Raw genomic sequence first — 22,609 nt, 5'->3', positions numbered from 1 at the left:
TTTTGTTTTTAAAAACAGAACCCCCTTGGCGTGCCCTCCCAAATGAAGTTTAGAGGTGTAGGTGTTGGTTTTACTTTGCTTGGGACCAGAATCTCCTTTTGTAAGTCTTTAAAAGCAGAGCCACCTCTTACCTCCATCCCAAAGCTCATTCCTTTCTTCCCCAAAGATGACTCTGAACCACCTCACAGGGCTGAGAGAACAGCCCAGAGACCTGGGTCCCGAAGTGTGTACCCCCAGAACTTCTCCATCTCTGGATGCCTTTGGAATTTTTTATTTTACCATAGTGTATGAAATACTCTGAGCCCAAAGGGAATTTCTGTCACTTTGGAATAGAGGCCAACTACACTGCTCACCACAGCCATGATGCCCCATATGTCCTGATCCCTGCCCCTCACCCTGTGCCCATCAGCCATGTGGGCCACCCTGTTTTGCTCAAGGACTCCAAGTCCATGGGTCAGGCACCTACCCACCTCAGGACCTTTGCACTTGCTGTCCCTGAGCGTAGAATGTCCCCCACTCTGATTTCTGCACTTCATTCAGATGTCTTTATTTATTTACTTTTATTTATATATTTTTAGAATTGAAGTATAGTTGATTTACAGGGTTTTGTTATTTTCAGACATATAGCATAGTGATTCAGTTATATATATATATATTCTTTTTCATTGTGGGTTATTACAAGTTATTGAATATAGTTCCCTAGGCTATATAGTGGGTCCTCGTTGTTTATCCATTCAGATGTTTTTAGGTCACACATTACCTCCTCAGAAAGGACTTCCTTCTGTGCCTAAAATAGTTCCACATTTGTTCAAGCCCTTATCACTAGAATTACACTATATAATTGCTGTTGTCTGTCTCCCCACTAGACTGTAATCTCCTGAAGGGCCAGGACCTTTCCATCTTGTTCATCTGTATCTCTAGTACCTAGAAACAGTGCCTTGCACCTGCTTGGGGCTTAGCAGGTATTCAGTGAGTGAATATTTAAGTGAACCATAGAACACTGGAAAAAAGAAAATCATCTATAGTCCCACCATCCATACACCACCACTATGAGTATTTTAATACATTTTTATTTCAAAGGTAATTAACCTTTTGAGGTCACTAGAAATTCTATAAGATCCAGGGGTACAGTCCTCAAAATGCATAAAAGCGATGCGGAGGATATAGCTCAAGTGGCAGAGTGTATGCTTAGCATGCATGAGGTCCTGGGTTCCATCCCCAGTACTTTCTCTAAAAATAAATAAACAGACAAATAAATATAAATTTTAAAAATAAATTACTTCCTCCTCCCCCAAAAAATAAATAAAAAAATGAAAAAACAAAAAAATTTTTAAATGCATATAAGCACACATTTCCTAAATCTGACACAATTTCATCAGATTTATTATTCCCTGCCACCCCTGGTTAAATTCTTCTTTTACTGAGTACCGCTGTCCCGATGCAAAACACCCACATTAGATTACTGTATTATCTCTGCTAATCTGATTGCTGTAGAATGGCTCTTGAATGTATTTCTGTGATTCCTTGTGAAGCTAATCATTCTTCCACGTTTGATTACTAAATGCGGGTTCTCTTTCATAAATCGTTCAAGTCCTCTGACTGTCTCTTGGAGTGTCCATTGTATGAGCGCTTTAAATAATGAAAATGTTTATTAAAATGGCATGTAACAAAAAGGAAACAGATTAAGAGCTTGCGGCCCACACGGGCAACGTCTTCCCGCGTCTTGTGGACACAGCTGTGGACTCATTTTCTGGTCTTGAGCTTGGGTTGCCACACTGTGAACCTGGAGTAGTTTTAAAATCATTCAGGAAAGCTCACCAATAAAAAGCTACAATAAACTCTCTCCTGACTAATGAAAATAAATGCATGAATCAGAGTTTCCATTTCCTGCTGGGATAAAAGTCTACCTATTGTCTGAAGATAATAAAACAAGAAGAGTTTTGCTTTTGCTGCTGCGGCCAGGCCATGGAGTTAATAAATTCAAAGACACAAAGATGACTTTGTGAAGCAGCACAGCGAAGCACCCAATTTCCTCTTTTTTCCGAGTTGGGTCATTTTTTGCCTAAATTCACTGGCTTCATAGATGTGCTTCCTGCCTGGCCACTTTTGATAAATCTTGAGATATCCCAGAAATCAGTTGGAATCTGAGCAGCACAGTTTGGTGCTGCTTTAGATGAAGGAAATATGGTTTCTTTACAGCACAAGGATCCGGAAGAAATGAACATGCCAGAAAGATGTGACTTTTTTTTCTAGCGTGTTCTGGATATATTAAAATGGTGAATATGGATGTTTAAATCCTTTAAATGCCAATAAAATATACGTTGTAGGTAATGCATTTGCTAGGAAAACATAAAAAACCAGTGTTGCGGGCATTTCCATCTTTCTACCTAGAAGATCAGGGTTGCCTGGGTGCTTGCACCCTGGTTTGTTGATGAGATTACTGTTGGGCAGACAGGAGAGCAAGTAGGAAAATCATTTGCTGGTGCAAAACATTCAGGGTTTCCTGTGATATAAATGCAGCTGGGGTTACAAGTCTAAAACCAGAAGAGCCTGGAGCATCTGGAAAACCTAAGGCTCTCTTGTCAAGTTTTAGGGGCACCTGGAAGTGATTTCAAGGTCTGAAGCCAGGGAAGTGTGGCCGGAGCACACGGACCCCAGAGCTCTGTGCCTTATCAACTGAGCCGGACAAGAAGTGTCCTTATAATTACTCTCACCCAGAATTGAAATAAAGGGCTCAGTGTGAAGTTGGGACAGTGCAACTTCTTGGTTTAATACTTTACAGATTTTTGGAACTGAATGCATCCTGCAGTGAAAAGCTGCTTTTTTTTTTTTTTTTTTTTTTTGCTGACCTTGTTGGACGGCTAATACTGTTTCTGGGAAATAAGAGAAACAAGCGGCTCATTGTTGGCAGGAGCTGAGAGAGACCCAAGAAGGGCGAGAGACGTGTCTGCAGCCCTTTTTTCCCCTTCATTGTATCGTGACGGGGTCCAGGCTGGTCGGTGGCTGGGTTTTCCTTCTTACCTCTGTAGACATGTGTTTCCCATCAGACAGGGCTGCAGACACCTGTGTGACACATTGGCCAGTCCACATGAGTTAAGCCGTGTACGGCCCATAAACAGAGGAAAAGACCTGCAGCTACACCCAGACACTCTTGATGCTGAAATATTTTTGAAGCTTCATGGGGCTGGGGCCACACGGATGTCATAAATGATTCACACCTGTATGTTTTGGCTCCACTCCGTTGCATATCATTATGTCCCCAAAGCCGCTGTGGCCAGAAGGGCTAGTAATGCCCAATGGTGGGACCTGTTTTCATGTAAACCTTCCTGAATTATGGAAAATAACGCTTCAAAGTTGTTTTTTTTTTTTTTTTGAAGGACTGAAGAAGAAAGCCCTACACCATTTTCTCTAAAACCAGATCACACAATATAGGGTGTCATCGTAACATGTGATTTGCGTTGATTTTATAAGGAAAATATTTTATAAGGAACAAAGAAATAATGAGATTATTTTAGAAGGAAATAATGAGATTAGTCTACGTTATTCATGAAATAGGGAAAAGGAAACACTTCTCATCCTTGTCACCAGATTTAACTCGGTAAATATTTTTCGACTGCAGGACAGGGAGAGCCGGGATTAGTGGTCAGCACAGCCGACGCCGGCCAGCCGTGCATCCAGCACATTCCCTGGGCTTCCTGGGTTTGTCCCAGTCTATGCTTGTGATTTGTGCTGAGTCACTGAACCTTCCAAGTTTCTTCATCTCAAAAATGAGTGAATTGGCCTAAGTCATTGGTTTTAAATTGTGTCCCAAGGCCCCACGCCAGGGTTTCAGGGGTTTGTGAGCAGAAGCTAAGCTTTAGTTAGTATCCAGTCTCCAAGAGCTGTTTCTGTTCCACATATTTTAAAACTTTGTTCAATATTTTGACACAAGAGTTGGGAAACGCCTGTAGGGAAAGCAGAATGAAAGCCAGACCGAGAGAATTGAGAGAAGACAGTCGAAGGGGCTGCCCTCTGTGCTCAGTGACCCATGGACACCAGCACAGGCCCCAGGGTGCTGTGAATGACCCCTCCCCGCACTTGTGGGTTGTCTCTGTTTCATGCCACATATCAGGCTCTGGTGAAAGATCCTGCTGCTAAAGAAAAGATGGAGAACCCTGGTCGAAATGGACTAAGCCCCTTCCAGCCTGAACTTCTATAGTGATGCTTCATAGTAGGGTAAATACACAGCCGCAGCTGTGATGAGGGTGGTGGGGTGTGTAAACCACTGACAATAAAACAGAAGGATGCAGGGGTCTTGAACAGGGAATATGCTCTGGAAGTAAAGAGAACACAGCAGCAAAAATCAAGTATTCATTAAATATTCATGTGTAAGATTATGGGAGTAATGATTAAAACGCATCCTCAAGAGGAAGAGAGTTGTCTGTGTGTTGGGAGATGAGGGATTTCCATTTCGTTCTGATTTTTCTTCTTTATTTTGCTTCTTAAAAAAGAAAGTCTATGATGATGATCTTATATATTAAAATGATATTTTACTACCAATTTTTGACCCATAAACCCTGAAGCTTAGCTCAGGGAGAATGTATTTTGTGTCTACTATGTGTATCAGCAAGTCAAATCAGATTTGAAATGCGCTAAATAATTTTTGTTCTTGTTCTATGTTTAGAAGGAAGATCCATATCGTTGGGGTTGGATCCGAAGGGCTGGGGGAGACTTGGCTCCTTCTCAGGTCTTATTTATAAAGAGCACACATCCAGCCTTCAGGAAGGTGAGAGTTCAGATCACAGGAAGAGAACAGTTCGGTGTTTCTTAAAAGAGCTTCTGTTCAGTGTGTATGGCTCCACCCAGAATCTGGGTTGCAAACTAAACCAAGTGCATGTTTACGAATGATGCAATGCAATGTCATAAATAGTGCTTGATTTCCTTAAAAAGTTACAGCGTAAGTGCAGGAGTAATATTCCTTCTCCAATTATCAAGTAGTATGGGTGCAAAAGGACAACCAGCAGTTCTAGTTATCACCCCTAGTTATAACTAGTTATCACCCCTGGAGGACAGGCATGCTGAGAGCTCATCTGGACAGCCTGGCTGTGGTTCTGATTATCAGAGGTTATTTAATACTGGCTCTGGTTCTCTTTGTAAGGGAACTCATTAGGGTGGAAATAGGAAACATGGGTTCTGCTGCCATGAGTTAGGTCTGGGGATGTGGACGGTCACAGGCTTAGGGTGATCAGCCACCCCGTTTGCCTGGGTCTCTCCCAGATCTAGCCCTGAAAGTCCCGTGTCCCAGGAAACCTCTGAGTTAAACCAGGACAGTTGGCCACCCTCTGTGATGGACCTCTTTCAGCATTTGTGGAGAGGAGACAGAGAACGGACTGGTCAGTAAGCCTCCAGCTGTATCCGTCTGTGATGCGGGGGCACTTGTGTTGCCCTCATGGGTGCTTAGGTCTCTAGAAGGTGTTTCTGATGAAATTTATATAAATGTATTAGTCCAGACATCAAACCGAGTTAAATACCTGTTCCATCTGGGGGGAAGAAGTTTCCCACACACCAGATCAAGTGTATTACCCAAGGTGTGTCTTCGAATGTTGCATTTTCCCCTATTTTGAGCAAACTGCAACCAGATTTTCAAAACAAATCAGCCTCTTCAAAGGTCTTCCTCTCAGGCGATGATGCTAGATGGATTCTTTGGAACACTTAATGTTGTTTTATCATAGAAGCTGGTAAAGAAAAAAAAAAACAAGCTAAACTAAAACAGAGGTTATTTTTAATACATAGAACTGAATTGACAAGATTCTGCTTATCACCTGTGAAAACTGATATACAAGTTAAACATCTTTGAAATTTTCCTGTTAAATCACCATGTGCTTATGGAGAATTTCAGCAGATATCCTGGCAGTCTTTTATGACTCTTGCTTTCCCTATGTTTTGTTTTGGTGTGTTCTTCTGTTACTTTACGTCTTGAACAGCAGTGAGTAATTCTAGGCACATGAAACCACTTCAGCATCCACAGGCTGCCTGTTTCCTTCTCTGACTCCATGTCCTGCATAGCTACTTAGTTGACTTTTAAGAGCTTAGCACATAATAGGAGCTTTTTAAATGTTAATTCATTTTCAATTCGATTCATAATTGAATACTGCCAAGACATCTGCTGAGATGCAATGGACCAGCATTTCCTAGTATTTCTTCCTCAGGAGAATACTAGTCTTCCAAGTTTGAGAAGGGCTGCATTTTATATCTCCCTCTTGGAGAGTCTCACTGTCTGTTAGTATATTAAAGGCTCTGGGAAATCGTGCAATAAAATAAATTCTTTTAACTTTGTTTAACTCAATATTTCCCAATCTTAATGGACCATGGAACACCAGAAGCAGCTATTACAATATTTTTAAATTTTAGCTTAATATCTATTTGCTTCCATGGAACACACCTAGACTGTTTTCTTTTGAATATTTATCCATTTTTATATACTGTATAACATTTATTCATTTTTATATACCCTATAAAAACTAATTAATAGTGAGTATTGAAGAGACAGTGCCCAGCACACTTCTTGGTATTTATTGCTACACACACACACACACGGCACATATACACACATTACACACCCACATATACATGTACATATATTTTTTGAACTGTTTTAGATTTACAGAAAAATTGAATTGAGTCCCCATTTACCAAACGTCTTGTTGTATTAACACCTTACACTGTGTGCTATACCCCTTATCATAAATGAACCCATATCGATACATTATTAATAACACTCACCCACGCTTGATCCCGATTTCCTTAGTGTTTCACCTAACGTCCTTTTCTGTTCCAGGGTGCCCTGCAGAAGACCTCAGTACCTCTACTTGTCATGTCTCCTTAAGCTCTTCTTGGCTGTGGTGGTTTCTGAGACGCTCCTTGTGTTTGATGCCCTTGATAGTTTGGAGGCTGAGGAATTTTGTAGGATTCCCTTCTACTGGAATTTGTCTGATGTTCTTCTCTGACTGGGATGATGGGTCTTAGGGAGGAAGATCACAGAGGTGAAGAGCCATTTGTGTCATCTCCACGGTGACTTACCCCTGTTGATGCTGACTTTGATCACTGGGCTGGTGTACGAGATTCCTCCCCTGTGAAGCTCCTCCCCGCCGCCCCATCCAGTGCTCTTCTCTGTGGGAGGAGACACTATGTACCATCCACGCTTCAGGAGTGGGGATTTCCTCCCTCCCCTTGAGGACAGTGTATCTACGTTAAATTATTTGGAATTTATCTGTACAGATCTGTCTCTTCTCCTGCCATTTATTTTTTATTCAACCATTTGTTTGTATGAGTGTGGACTCATGGATGTTATGTTGCTTAAACTAATGAATCATAGTCAGCAGCACGTGAAGCTTTCTCCTTTATTGGCAGAGGAGAAGCACGGTTGGGGGAGGGGTCCTGGTGGTGGAAGGGGTCATGGCGTGCTTGGGGAGGCCTGCCTCACTCATCGCATGGAATTGTGCCTCTGACATGCTGAGAAAACCGCATATTTTGTAAAGTTCAACTCAAACAGCCAGGCATAGAGATCCCTCAGCAGAGAAGTTTGTTGTCAAGAGGAGAAAGGAGGCTGAGAATAAGACAAGAAGTGCGTCACTAGCAACAGGTATTCCTCTTTGGCCTTTCCAGACTCACGTGTGCATCGGGGAGAAGGATTTGAAAGGAATAACTAATTTCTGTGTCTTTCTAGGGCTTAGGTGTGGCTTCGAGCCATTGGCACGCTGGTTGTCCTTTCCATAATCTGCTCAGAGCCAGCCCCATGCAGGCCCGAGACGGGTTTTGTAGTTAAGCTTAATCTTAGGGTTTTGTTTTCTTCACTTGGCATATTGTGTGTGTGTGCGTGTGTGTGTGTGTAACCAAAGTCTATTTTAGAAACGAAGGAAGCAAGCCCAGGACACAGAAAATAAAGCCACTGAACCTCTCCGAGGCCAGAAAGACGTTTGTCAAACATTCCAGGGGGCCCGCTGAGCAGCCTGATTCCCTGGCCTCCCTCCTCGTCTGCCGCTCCTGGCTCGGGGAAGCTGCCAAAGCACTTTGTCTAGGAGCTGTCGCTCTCTGTTCCTGGTGCTGCAAAAGGCAAAAGTTCAGGAGTGAAGTCTCTACCTTTTCCACATCTGCTTCTTATACAACAAATGATGTGCGGGCTGAGAACCGAGTCCAGGGACCTTCCTGGCCCCGAGCCTACCTGTGGGGCTTATGTGACTGAGTGTGTTGCTGGAACAGGTCAGAGGGAGCCTCAGTGTCCGGGCAGCATTAACCACAGGGTTATGGGTAGTCACCGCCTCTGCCACACCCCATTCCCAGGTTGACTGTTAACTTCACCAAGGACACCATCATTAAATCAAAAGAGTGTTCGTATCTCAGACGCTGTGGAGTTGGTCTTTCTTGGTGTCTTCTTAATATTGAATAATAGCAGGGAAACATTTCTGGTCACACATCCACAGAGCGTGGGTATGCTGATTTCCAAACACAGAAGAGAAAGCCAATGATTGAAGAAGGGGGAAAAAAGAAAAAGAAAAAGGAAAGGAGAAGAAAACAATGAAAAAGATAAACATGGATTTAAATGTAAATTCTGACTCTCTTGGAAGGAAAAAAAAAGAGAAGTCTCTGCCTTAGTTTTGATGCATTCCTGCTTCAATGAAGAAATCTTCTGTTTGGGTTATTCCTTTCTGTGGGGACTGGCGAAAGTCAAGAACTGACGAGGTCTTTAGCCTTTCTGAGACATTTAATGGCTGTCTGCCCTTAACTAGTTTGGTCTGGATACTGCATTTGAGATACTCTGCCTTTTTTTTTTTTTTAACTGAACTATTCTCTCCCTAAAACGTTCTGGATTATTATCCCGAGGAGTTTTCTGTTTTTTGCAAGTTGAGATGTGTTCCCTCCTTGTGCTCTCCTGAGGACCTCCTCTCTGTTTCTCTCTGTCTCCGGCCTCCTCTGCCCCTTTATCTCTGAGTAGCGACAAAAGCAGTGATTTTGCAGAACTTCAACCATCAGTGAAGTTCATGAGACTCACCCTATAGAAGGGCTGATGACAGTTTGAGATAAAACAGCTAGAGGAGGCAGAGCGGCAGGTGTGGTCACGGGCACCTGGAGTGAGTCAGGACACGGGGCTTCTAGGCTCTGGACCTCTTTATGCCCCCGACCAAATTCACTGTTGGTCTGGGTGTCGGTTCCTCACCTCCACAAGGAGGAGGAGTTACACCAGGTAGGCTCTGAACTTTAACAATCTTCACTATATTCTAGGCCTTATTCGTTGTTTTTCAAATAATTTTGGAGTTAATTCTTTTCACTTCACCAAGAAAATACTGAGTTTGATGCCTACATGGCCATGTTTTCGTTTTATGTTTTCCTTTTATATTTTTATGTTTTACATCAATAACAAATGCTGACAGAAAAACTTCAAACAGTCCGGAAGAGGAAAAGGAAAAGATCTCCTCCCACCCCTGACACCCCGTTTCCTCTTCAGAGGCACCCACTGTTAGAAGTTCCTTGTGTACTTTTCTAGAGAGATTTGTTGTATATGTGTATGTATAATAATGTGTACCCCCCACCCCGCAACCCCCACCTCAGCTTTTCCAATTACAAATAGTAGCATGCTAAGACAGACACTTCTGTACCTTGGATTTTTTCCCCCCTTTCCGAACGTTGTTTCTTAGCGGTTGTTCCATACAAGCACCTACAGGGCTTCTTCATTCTTTGGAATAGTTACGCAAAATTCCTCTGAATGAAGGAACCATGATCTCTGATTGGTGCATGCTGTTTTCGGTCTTTTGTTGTTATAGACAACACTGCGGTGAATATTCCCATACAGACGTCTCTGTTGGTGTGTGTGCTTTACTTTGAAAACAAAGCCATTGTCTGAGTCCTACTCTTTTCCAGTCTCTACAGTTAATAGTGGGAGATGGTTAGTCTGAGTTTAGTCTCAATGGTCAAATCTAAATTAAGTGGAAGAAAGCAGCATGGTCCCCATTCCCTGCTATGGACGGTCTCCTTAAGGGCTGCTGGTGGTGTAAAAACCAGCAAGGGTGTGGTTTCGGAAGAGATCTTCTCCGAGTCTGAAGCTCTTCCTGATAAGGATGCAGACCTCTATAAAATGTGCCGAGCGGTATCTGGACGATGGGTGGAATTGAGCCAACAGAGCCCCTGTGAGCAAACAGACAGGGCTGTTTTCCCAAGGCATGGAAGACGGTCCCCATCCAATTAATTTTTCATGTCAGTAAGTTCCAGACCTGAGTCAATTTTAATACTTTTCAAAGTATCTGAGTTATAAAAATTAACAGAGTTAATAACCTCTGAAATGTTAACAGAAATAATCAACATCCAAGTCTCTTTTTCGTAACCTGGGGATTTCTGGTATTGGAAATACTCAATTTACACATTTGTCTCATGGATACAACTGAGTTTGTTGTTGGTGGTGGTGGTTGTTGGGTTTGGTTTGGTTTGGTTTAGTCTATAGTAGTTACATCAGAAAAATAGGAGCATACTTTTCAGAAGGTTCGGAAACAACTGTGTCTGGAAATAATCACGATTCATCCATCTAAGCTTCCTTCTCGTGGCCTGAAAGAGGTCTTCTGAACTAAACCCTCCTGGATATCTGGACTTTGTCTTACTTGGATCTGTATTTAAGAGAACTTTTTCCATGTGACACAGCGTGTGCGCAGTCCCTGACCTCCCACCCAGGCCTTCAGCAGAGCTTGTAATTATGCTCTAACAAGCTGTGGAAATGAAATACTTACGTTATTATTTTGGCATCCGTCATGACTGCTTTTTTCCTGCTCTCAAACTGAGAACATAAGGAATGCCCAGCTGGTTTCATTCCTTTACTGAGCTGCCCCGAGCGCCAGGGCTGATGCTGGGAGATGAGAGTTCTTAGAGGTGGGCCTGACTCAGGAAGGGAAGCCCAAACTGGACAGAAAACTCCAGGATCTTACTTTCTCCTTGACTAGCCTGTTATTGAGCTGAGTTGTCAACCTGTCTAAACCATCCTTGCACCCTTCCTGATTGTCTCCTGTGCAACCGTTGGGCCAGGGCCCTGTTTTGAGGGCCGGCTGTTCGAGTGGCACTTCCTTGTGCTTGACCGAAGGCTAACTGTGCAGAGAGGGCTGCTCTCAGCTTCTGCAAATGTACCTGTCTTTCAGGGTCAGGCGGGGCAGAGGGCGGCCAAGGACAGTTCAAAGGACAGGTGGGCGGCCTGCCAGGTGCTTCAGCTTTGGCCCTGGTTCCACATGTTTCTAACCTCACCTCCCTGGGCTTCACATGATAAAAACTCTCCAAGAATCCTGACAAAGCCTGACATTCTCGTGTTCCACAGCCAAGTGAAGAAACCCACTCATTCCTTCATACCTTCCTTCTGAAAGCCTGTTGGTTCCTATGAGGGCAGGAGCTATTTATCCAACTACAGGCCCAGTGCCTGGCACACAGTGGGGAGGCAATAAAGATTTGAGGGAGTTATAAATACATTCTAAAAAGGAATATTTTTACCCCACCTCTACTCCCATCCAGAGCATGCTCCTGTCATGGAATTAATTCTTCCTTAAGGAAACCAATTCTTCTACAGAAAATCTTCCATGTTGGTACTGTCTTTTGAGTGTGTGTGTGTGTTGGGGGGGGGGTTCTACACATTCACTTAATTCATAGTTGATTAGGCTACTTTAAAATTTATTTGGGGGGGAGGGTACAGCTCAGTGGTAGAGCACATGCTTAGCGTGCACGACGTCCTGGGTTCAATCTCCAGTGCCTCCATTAAACAAAACAAAACAAAACCTAATAATAAATAAATCAATAGACCTAATGCCCTCTACCCCCAACAACAATAAAAAAATAATTTGTTTAAGAAAATTTAGTTATAAAATGTTTCCACATAATGTCCATAACAAACTGAAGATCTAAAGTATTTAACTTTGAACTTTAAGTAAAATATGCTAATAATTTTACCTTTTAAAGGTAGTGATACCAAACATGGCAAAAATTGAGAGTTTCTTGCTCAGAAATGAAGTAAGTGTATAAAATTACACATTGTTGCCCTGGGCCTTAAGCTAAGAGCCAATAGACTGATAAATCATGGTTTTCTGTATTATAAGATAATACCCAGCGAGAAGTTAAGCAAGTTTAACTGGTAAACTGTTTTGAGAAAAACCAGCACTTTTTAAGATGCATATTTTGTGGAAATGTCAATTATAAACTACATTAAAGGATTTAAACTTTTTTTTCTAAAGTGAGGTACGACTGCATGCTAAAATTTTAAATGTTGGGAAATTCAGAAATATAGAATATCCATAAAAAGTTTAAAATGCTTCTAGTGGCTTTATCCAATCACAAATATGGTTAGCATTTAATATAATTTCTTTCTCAGTAATTACTCTCACTAAATGATTGTCTATTTACTCACATATCACTATAAATAAATTCTTTGGGGCACCCTTTTTTAACACAGCTTTGATGGGGTCCTGCTTTTGTGTATGTCCCTGATCTAAGTGCTGTGTTTTATGTGTTGTCTGTCAATTCACTCGTCCATCCTAGGTGTTATTTTATACCCACCACTTACCAATGATCACCTGCCCTCTTTGGCTCTGCCATAAACATCCAAGTTGTCTGAAGAATTGCACATACACTCAGATGTCCTGGTGATATGATCTCTTATGTTGTGGAATTTACTTATGACCACTATGTTCTATGAAAGGTTCAACATGTACTCTAGACACAGGGAAGGTGTGAAATAAAATTTTTAACAAGGTGTAAAAGCTGAGACTGGATGAGTCAAGATCGGCATGAATTGAATTAAGGTAATAATTACTTAAACAGTAATGATTAACAGGAAAGTACTTGAGAAGGAATCTCAGGAATCTATACTCTAAAGCACAGAGCATTCTGACCATCTCTTTTTGATAAGGTGCCGTGGTCCCTGGTCCGTAATCTCCCCGTTTTCTTCCCTCCCGCAGTGATGAATCACCAGCACCAGCAGCAGATGGCACCCAGTTCCCTGAGCCAGCAGAACCACCCTGCTCAGAACCCACCAGCCGGGCTCATGAGTCTGCCCAACGCACTGACCACCCAGCAGCAGCAGCAGCAGAAACTTCGACTTCAGAGGATCCAGATGGAGAGAGAGAGGATTCGAATGCGCCAAGAGGAGCTCATGAGGCAGGTATGGCCTTCAGTGGTATCTGGTGGCGGCTTCGTGGCCTTCGGTGCAAGGCTAGTGGGTAGGTAGCTACTTGCCATCAGAGTAAATCTTTGTCTAGAAGCACTAAAGGACCAAAGTCCTGTCCCACACTTCACGAGCAGGATCTAGTTTCTTTTAGCATCTGCTTCTGTGTTGAGAGCCAGACTCATGAGTACAAGGCCTAGCTGTGTCAGCATGGCTGCCTTTGGCTGTCTCTGCTCGTCATTAGGAGGAGAGGAAGAATACATTACAATTATTTATTACTTTGTAATACATTACCCCAGACCTTGGTGACTTAAAACAACAGTCATTTGATCATAGCATGCAGTTTTGCCGTCAGGAATTGAGGCAGGGCTCAGCTGGACTGTTCTTCTGCTGTATGTGGTATTGACTGAGGTCACATAGTGGTGTTCAGCTGGTGGGTGGGCTAGCCCAGAGGCTCCAAGATGTGTTTACTCAAGTGTGTGGCACCATGACAAGGATTTCTAGAAGACTGGGCTTGGCTGGGACTGAAACCTGGAGCATTTGTCCACGGCAGCTCTAGCATGGCAATCTCAGCTCAGTGGGACGGACTGCATAGCAGCTGGGGTCTCCCCACGAGAATACTCTAAGGGACAGGAATTGGAAGCTGTCAGTGTCTTAGGGCCTGGCTCTGGAAACTGCCACAGAGTCACTTCTTCCGTGTTCTTTGTCACAGAGCCGCCCCCATACCACTGCTTGCCCCCATCCCCCACCCCCCGTAGAGCAGATAGCAGAGGGGATGTTCCAGGGAAGAAATGACTAAGGATCTGCAGCCATCCTTGATCCGCCATGGAACATGAAAAAAGTTAGAGAAAACTGGAGGAGAATGAGAAAGGAAAATTTCTGCAAATGGACTCTGTTAAAGTGGTCTGCAAAACGGCCTGGCTTTGGTCAGGCACCTTGGTGCCATGTTCCACTCATTCATTTATTCATTCCATCAGTCAGTCAACAGAATGTGTGTCCTCTGTGGGTCAGGCTCCAGGCCACATTTTCAAAAATTGAATCAAAAAGAATCCCTGAAGGAACCCACAATTTTCTCCTTGCTTCAAAGGTTTGGTCTTTGCAAGAGCAGAATTCTCTTCTGTGTTGCTATACTAACGTAGCACATGTTTTCAGGTCTCATTAATTTTGCTGGCTACATTTTTGGGGAGGAAGCCTTCAGTTTATTGTTCTAATTCTTCAGACTTTGCTTTGTAACTCACACTGAAGCAGGATACATGGGTAGCTTCCTTTTGCTAGTTTAAGGAAATAAGTACTTAACGCTTTCTTGCAGGGGGCTGGGGGAATTAGGATAAACACTGTTTTTTCTTTTAGTTATGTCTGACACTTTCAAAAATACGCATTGAGTGCCATGGGTAAATAATGTATTTTTCATCAAATAAATTCTGAGATACGAAGTATCTATACATGTGAAGTTAAAAAACACGATGAATTAAAAGAATTCCTTAGACATAGTCTTTGAAAATGAAGGAAATGAGTGTAAACTGTGCTTTGTTGTTCTGTTGAACTATCCTCTAAATTTGAGGAATACAACTTTGTAATACAACCATTGTTGTGCTTTTTACCCTAAGGATTTATGTCTGAACTTTCATGGTTATTTCAGGGTAACAGCTGTTTATACTGTTTTTAGATATATGGTATCCTGTTTCTTAGCAGGAAGTAATTGTATTTTTGTTTTCTGTCTTTGGATAATAATTCTGTTTGGAAAAATTTATCTATCTTATAATATAGAGTAAATTAGACAGTATTACAGTAGCATTTATAAGTTTTCTCTTAGTTTTATATCTAAATGAACGTAAATGAGTTTTTTTCCCACACAGCTATAACTATTCTGCAAAAAAATGACTTGTTTCTCAGTTCTGCCTCTTTCTGTGTTTCTCTTTCTCCTGCCCCACCTCCTTCTTTCCCACAGAAAGTATTTCTGAAAAGGGGTGGAGAAAAGGGCCCCAAATTGTTTCCTTTATTCTGACCGTAGGTGCCTTTGAACCAGAATATTAGTATTGATGGTTCATATTACAGAAATACCAACCAAGTTCCATAAATGCCAATCCCTAGCGGCTGTGGAACTTGGAGCATTTTGCTGCATCATAGCATCAATTCCACTGTATAGAATCTTGAGGAGAAATGTTGCTCAGGTTTGTTCACAGGGGCTCACACAGCTCAGCTTTGACTGTGTGTGTGTGTGTGTGTGTGTGTGTGTGTGTTTGTTCATGTGTAGTTAGAGGAGGCTCTAATGTCTTAATTTTTATTACAGAGTACAGGAAAGGTACAGGAGTACCTTTGTCTGAAGAGACTTTCTTTTAATCATGGAAGAGCCCCCCTTCCCCTCCCCCCCCTTCCAGAAGCAGCTTGCTCCTCAGGGTCAGAGATGTTTTTTAGGGCCGTACAATAAGTGGGGTTGGAGTGTTTGATGACAGTGTTCTGGGGCATTTGCCAAGATGTCTAATTGTTCAGGTGTGGATTATGTGTGTCACCTTAGTGTTTTTTCTTCTTTTGGTTTTCTTTTTAAACTTCTTTCTTTTAGTGATTTGCACTTAAGCCTCAAGATTTGCACTTAAGCCAGGGCAGGGGTAGGGAAATGGACTGGAAGTAAACCTGGTATTTGGCTCACCTTTCAGCACCTGGTAGGAATGAATGTGTAGGGATGGAGGCCATGGTGGCTCTGATGAGGTCTGAAGACTCTCCATCCCATTTGTTCTTTCTGTCCTGCTCCCTGTTCCGGATGGCCAGCCACTGCCTGAATATCCTTTGCTCTCTGGACAATTTGCCATCACCCTGGCCTTCCTCTAGTTTGCAGGAGGGCCCCAACTGTGCAGCCTGTCCTCTCAGAGTCCCTGCCCTGACCTCCCTCTCAAGGGAGAACTTCTGGGAGAGAGGCCCCTTCCTATGCTCCATCTCTGTAGCAGGAAGGGAGGTTGGTAAAATTTAACAGGTAGATGAATTTATTCCCTAATTCTTGGGAAATCGTCACCACTCTGGATACTTTTATCACTCTTAGATATGTGGTAAATGTGAAAGCTCCTTATAAGTTATACGCTATGTAAGTATTTGGTTTTATTTCTCCTCCTCCTCCTTTCTGCATCCATGCCGTTATTCCTCTGGGCATGTGGTCTGATGATGCTGGATGTCGTGCTGCGGAGAAAACAACTCCTCAGTCCTTGTTGCACGATCTGACATCTGCCTCACGATGCCAAGGGCTCAGATGTTAACTCATTAACTCAGATGTTAACAAAACGGACTTGAGGAAGGTCTGATTACAGATCTGAAGGGAACTTCCATTATTTTACGATGCAAAATTATTTTTTTTCATTCCTTCCTTTATCTCCTCATTTGTTTCTGTACCAAATATTTATGCCGTGGGAAGTAATAAAAAGAAAACTGGGGCATGGCTGCTTTCAGATAACTTACACGTTAGCAGAGGGGACAAAAATAATTAAACTGAGTCCAAATTAGTGGTCAGAAGGATAAATTCAAACCATTCCTGACTTCATCGTGTCCCAGCAGCTGCCATCTCTGGAGTGGAGACCAGATGCACCCGAGCCCAGAGTTCTATGCAAATGAGCATCAGGTGCTTCCTACTTTCCAGTGGCCCCTGAGGCCAACAAGCTGTTGAAAAGGTAGAGAATCAGAAACAAAGGGCCAGTGAGGTTTGGTATCTCCTCTGAAGTAGGAGAGTTTGGTTAAAAATGGTTGCTACAGTTGACCATCAGCTGCTGTAGCAACAGAGTTGAACTACTTGTAGCCGATAATTGATGTACTACCTCAGATGTGGCCGGTGCTCCAAGGGCAGGGGTGCCCCGAGCAAGGGGATCCCAGCCAGGCCTGCAGCACGTAGCCTTGTTAGGAAAGTGGCGCTTTCCCTGCTTTCAACAGCTACCACAGGCGTTCTGGGGAGCACATTGTCGTGAAAGACGTTTTCCACTGTCCCTGATAATGAGAGTTTAATTTTTGCTAAACTTCCCAAAAGACTGTGAAGCAGTTTCAGGTTTATCTAAGGAATACTGACCGTAGAAAAGAAAGCAGGTCACAGCTGAAAACGTCCTTCCTGGCATCTTCATGTTAAAGAAAAAAAAATTAGAATTCAGTTTGTAAAGTTAAAGCAGAAAAGTTCTTAACTTTTTTTATAGATAGTATTATTTTTTTAAATTTATTTTTATTTTTCTTAATGGAGGTGCTGGGGATTGAACCTCATAGGTGCTAAGCATATGCTCTACCATTGAACTATAGCCACCTCTCTTAAGTTTTAAAAATATAATTTATTCATTTATTTTTTCTACTTGAGATAAAAGAAAGCATTTTGCTAACTGAGAGAATCCAGACTCAAAAAGACTTCATAATGTATGATTCCATTTGTATGCCCTTCTGGAAAAGGCAAAACTATAGAGACAGAGAACAGATGAGTGGGGGTGGGACTGCCTACAAAGGGGGGCACCAGGGAATTTTAGGGGGCAATGGCACAATTTTGAGTCTTGATTGGGGTGGCTGTTTCACAAATGCATTTTGTATTTGCCAAAACTCAGAACTGTACAATTTCACAAAGAGTGAATTTGACTGTAGGTAAGTAAAAATAATAAAATTATCACACACATTCATCATAGAAAATGTTTAAAATAATCAAAAAATGCAAAAGGACGTAATCATCACTCATCTTCTTACCTAAAGAGAGCAGCTGTGAAAATGTTGGTGATTTCTTTCCAGTCTTTGTATGCATCTGTGTGTATTTTGTTTTTTTTTTTAAACCAAAGTTGGTAGTATATTATACTACTGTTTGTTATCTCTCTCTCTTTTTTAATACATTGAGAAGCCATTTATTTACTCTGCATCAGCCGTGAAAGTTGTGCTGTGAGTTTGGATGTATCGCTTCTAAGCTGCCTGGAGTCCTTTCCATTACACGGCTGGGCACATACTTTAAAATACCATGAGCCACACATGCCCACAGGATTATAGAATATTCTGCTGTTACAGCTTAAAAATCAGCACAATATTTGCTCAGTATCATAAAGGGCATGTTTACAGCTTTACCCCAATGAAATGGAAAATTTTAGTAACTGGTTAAGGCTTCTCAGTCCCTATTTACCCATTGGAAAGGTCAATTCTTTGACAGGAAAACAGACTCTTGGCTTTATCTGAGGAGAGTATTTCACTGTATTATTCATTTAAATATAAAGCTGGGGGTGGGGTACGTTCTGCCCAAAGAAAGATTTTAACCTCAAGGATTTTTTGTCAGCCCCCAGAGCCTGGGTGTTTTAAGTGGACAAGCCTGCGTTTTCTCTGCATTGTTGAGAAATCATGATCATTCCCAGGCAAACTCAGCACCGCTTTTAGCCCCATCCTTCCTTTAATTGGGGCTCGGTGGACAAGAGAAAGCAACTTGTCAAACAAAAATGCTGACTAAGCCTGGCCTCTGGTTGCCGGGGCAACAGGGACAGGGGAGAGGGTTTGGGCGGGAGGCCCCGGGATTCTTTTGGCAGGCCTCACAGAGCTCTGTTAGGCTTGACGGCCACTGCCGGGTCTGGCTGGCCAGCTGGCCGGCCTCTCACAGCCATTCCTGAGCGAGGGCCCTGGGGAGGGACACGCCTGGCTGTGGGCAGCGCTGGTCCAGGGAGGCTCTGAGGTCTGTTTCTTGTCAAGTGAAGAATAGCTATTTAGAGAGGTTAAAAAGTGTCATATCACAGCATAAATAGTGGCTGTTTCATAAGTCTTTCCTTCAGCACATGGGGCTATAATTTACTTTTGGAAAAGCATTTCAGAGAATTAGGTTTCGGGCTGACCGGAAACATCACAGGTCGTGTTGTCCACCCAGGATGTGACTCCCTCTGGAGCAGCCTGAGTAGTTACTTTCATTCATTTCATTTGTTCAGTATGCTGCCAGCACTAAATACACAGCAGTGAACAAACAGGCTTGGTCCCTACCCTCATGGGGCTCTCATTCTAACTGCTGTAAGCATTTTATTTGCCTACAAGTTCCAGAGATAAGCCATTTTCTTAAAAAAAAAAAAAAAAAGCCAACTCAAGTCTCTTTAAAAGGATCTTTTTAAAACTTAAAAAAAAATTTTTTTTAATGGAGGTACTGGAGATTGAACCCAGGACCTTGCTCATGCTAACCACATACTCTACCACTGAGTTATACCTCCACCCTCTAAAAGGACCCTTTTGAAAGATGTTATAAATTGGACACATTTTCTTAAATGAAGAGAAGAGTATCTAAACTATAATATTTTCCTTAATATGATTTTAAAGGATTACATAAATTTTGGAATAACACAAGATTGTTATATGCATCCTGAATTAAAAAGAGCATCAAACAGACCATGAATAATAATTATGGACTCAACAGATGTCTTCCCCAAAGTGTCAGAGTTTGGACTGTAGTGCCAGTCTGGCAGCTGAGCCTGTGTGATGCGGTATTTCCAAGAGGAAGGCACCAGGAAATGTGACAGTGAATTTCTAGAATCCCTTGGCACAGACTTAAGAAATTTACATTAGAATATTTTGTTTTTCCTATAAAGAAGGTAAATAATTCCGCATCCTGCTTCTGAAGTCCCTCGGGGTTTTGGCAGAGGGAGCAACTTCTCTGCACCAGAATAACTATTTTAATGTTAGGATTTCAAAATATTGTCTTTATTTTTTTCATTTGTTTCTACTCACCCCACCCTTTATAATTAAAACAATCTAGTCTTCCATTTTTGTAGAATCCCTGGCCACACACACTTAAATCAAGCAGAGCACCCTCAGAAGAGGTTATTGTCATTCGTTCCTCCTTGACGTACATTCCCAGAGGGTCAGAGTGGCTGGCGGGAGGCACTCCCCCAGCCCAGGACAGACAGGGCGGCAGGATACTTTCAAGTGCTGTTTACTTTCTCACCTCCTCTGTTGATTTATTCCACAGGCAGGCTGCAGGCCAGTGGGGAGCTGGAAGGAAAGGGGGTTTGAAGTTCGAGTCCAGGGACACCTTCCGCTTACAAATCAGCATTTATCTTTCACAGCCCTCGCCCCTCCAGCTATTTTACACACCACCCCTCCCCATCCCCTAGGAGAGGGCGCTTTTTAACCCACATATAATTACTCGTTCCGGGGAGCTAGTTGGAAGACCACAAACTCTGAAAGAGATTCTCAGGGCTTTATTTTGCAACAGTCTTTCCACCCCCAGCTTGGATATATAGAAAAAAAAAGTTGTGGTGGAGGAGTGTTGGGGTAGGGTTACCAGGGGCAGATTTCCTGATCTTTCTGCAACTGGCCTTTAAAATCTGAACTTATAACTTGGCTGGATGTGCTTGCAAGTTCCCAGGACACTAGCTCCACCCATATACATTGAAAAGGATCAGAGAATACGTCCCGTTCAATCTCTTTCCCGATTTTGAGAGGGAACGTGGGATCAGGACAGTTAAACGGGCTGTTTCATTAACTCCTCTAACTTGCCTGAAGGAGAGGGGTTGGTATTTCCATTTTACAGCTGGGAAAACAAGCTCAGAGAAATGAAATATCTTGCCCAAGTCCCACAGTCAGTGGGTGAAAAGGCCGGAAATTTGACCAACCTCAACCCTTGGCTTTCCTCTCTCTGCCACTGTGTGGTGGCTGTGAGAACATTCTGGGGCCAGGTCCTGGGAAAGTTGCCTAACCTCTCTGTGCCTCAGTGTCCTCATCTATAAAGTGGGGACATTTGGATTGTCATGAGGATGATGAGGATGAAACGAATAGTATGTTAAAGCATTTAGGACAGTGCTGTACAGGTAGTCAGAGATATTCAAGAATTAGCTAATATCTATGCCTCCTAAAACATTTAACACTATTATTGAGTGGCTCATTGTCCTGACTGCCTCATTGTGCCAGGTTCTTAATAAATATGCTTTTTAATCTATATGTAACAGCTCAGCAAGATGAATCTTAGAAGCCATTTTTTTTTTTCAGATGATGAACACAACTGTCAAGAAAGGTTAACAATTTAGTCCAAGATGTTACAGCTAGGGAGTCGCTGAGCTGGGATTTGAGCTTCCATCATTCTGATTCCAAGAACACTTTTTATCCTGTGCCAACCCCTAGCCATGTCCAGGCGCATTTAAGCCTCAACAACTCCTTGAAAATTCCAGAGGCCAGTAGCCCAGAGATTTGAGATGCACCCCGTTCTACCACTGAACGGGCTACTAACTACAAAGTCTTCCATCATATCTGCCTCCAGTCTGGGATAGAAGGAATCTTCCTTCTTCCATATGACAGTCCATTAATAGTTTGAGAGCCACGGTGTGCCCCTCACGTCTCTTTTAAACAGTTCCCTTGCTTCTTTGTTGGACATGACATCCTGGCCTCTCCCCATCCTGATGCTTCTCCACTGGTCACTTTTTGTAAAGATTATGACAAAGTGTAGAACAGAGATCTGGGGTGCAGCCTTGCACTTGGAGATTGACTGGAGTCAGGCGGGTCAGTTGGAAGATCTAGAGAAGCAGTGCTGACTATTTGAGTTGGGAAAGAGTCTTGGAGAATGTAGAGATCAGAGAGATGGGCCACACAAGGCTTGGCCTTTCTCCATCGTTTTTTGTTATAGTCTGTCTCCCCCTCTGGAATCCTCGCTGAGGCAGGGTACTGTCTGTGCTGTTCATTGCTGTATCCCTGCTGCCGAGAACCACACCTGTCACCTGGTAGCCTCCATAGTATTTAAAAAAATAAATACAGGTGCAAATGTATGAATTGTTGGGGAAGCTGAGGGAGACAGTTGACTCAGATTTGGAGTTGGGAGGACTGGTGATGGTGTTAGGAGAAAGCTTGAGGTTAGCAGGAAGAGCTGCTTTGGGGCCAGATGAGGAGTGTACTGTGAGACGTGGAGTTTCAGACCCCAGCTGGACACGTTTATTTTGGACTTCAGGGCTGGGGGAGGAGAAGGTAGTGGTTTGCTGTGGTTATAGTTGTCAGGGAAGGCATTCTGGAAGAGGTGGTGTAACAGAACTTCTGAGGTGGGGGGGAGATTCGGCTTGATGAAGAGGTAACTTGTTTGGGAGGACAGGGTGGGGGCGGGGGAAGGGACACGAGGAAGGCGTCTGTGAACAGATTTGCTGACCTGGAGCAGAGGTGGGAGTGAGAGACCAAGGAGCTCGGTGTGCCTCCAGCTTAGCATTCATTATCCTGCTGGACGAGGGCTGCGGGGGGGGGGGGGGGGGGTGGAGGGGCGGGGAGGGAGCACAGGGTTAGGGCAGCTGCGCCGCCAGCTCGGAGTTGGAGGCCTGAGTCATGTCTTCCACCAGCCTTGTTCAGCTGTCCCCGTTTCCATGTCAGTTTACTTAGTCCAGTGCCCCCATCTTCTGTCTTTGCTTCAGCTGTCTTAGTTCCATCAGTCCTGACTGCTGCATCTTGGTCAAACTAAAGTCAGGTGTTTGCCTTTATTTCTGCCCTGCAAGGGCAGATGTCATGTAGCAGCCAAAATCA

General features: G+C 43.1%; 1 protein-coding gene across 1 annotated transcript in view; it reads left to right on the top strand.

Moving 5' to 3' along the window:
* The window catches only part of WWTR1 (WW domain containing transcription regulator 1), a 125,849-nt gene that overhangs the window by 88,870 nt on the left and 14,370 nt on the right, over positions 1–22,609 (top strand). Inside the window, exon 4 of the mRNA XM_031449127.2 lies at positions 12,954–13,156. Within this exon, the coding sequence (XP_031304987.1) occupies positions 12,954–13,156 (203 nt within the window). The remainder of the gene's footprint in view (positions 1–12,953; positions 13,157–22,609) is intronic.

This window comes from Camelus dromedarius, chromosome 2, assembly GCF_036321535.1.
Source record: "Camelus dromedarius isolate mCamDro1 chromosome 2, mCamDro1.pat, whole genome shotgun sequence".
Lineage (NCBI taxonomy): Eukaryota > Metazoa > Chordata > Mammalia > Artiodactyla > Camelidae > Camelus > Camelus dromedarius.
Note: the sequence above shows the minus strand (reverse complement) of the source record. Positions and strands in the feature narration are given on the sequence as shown.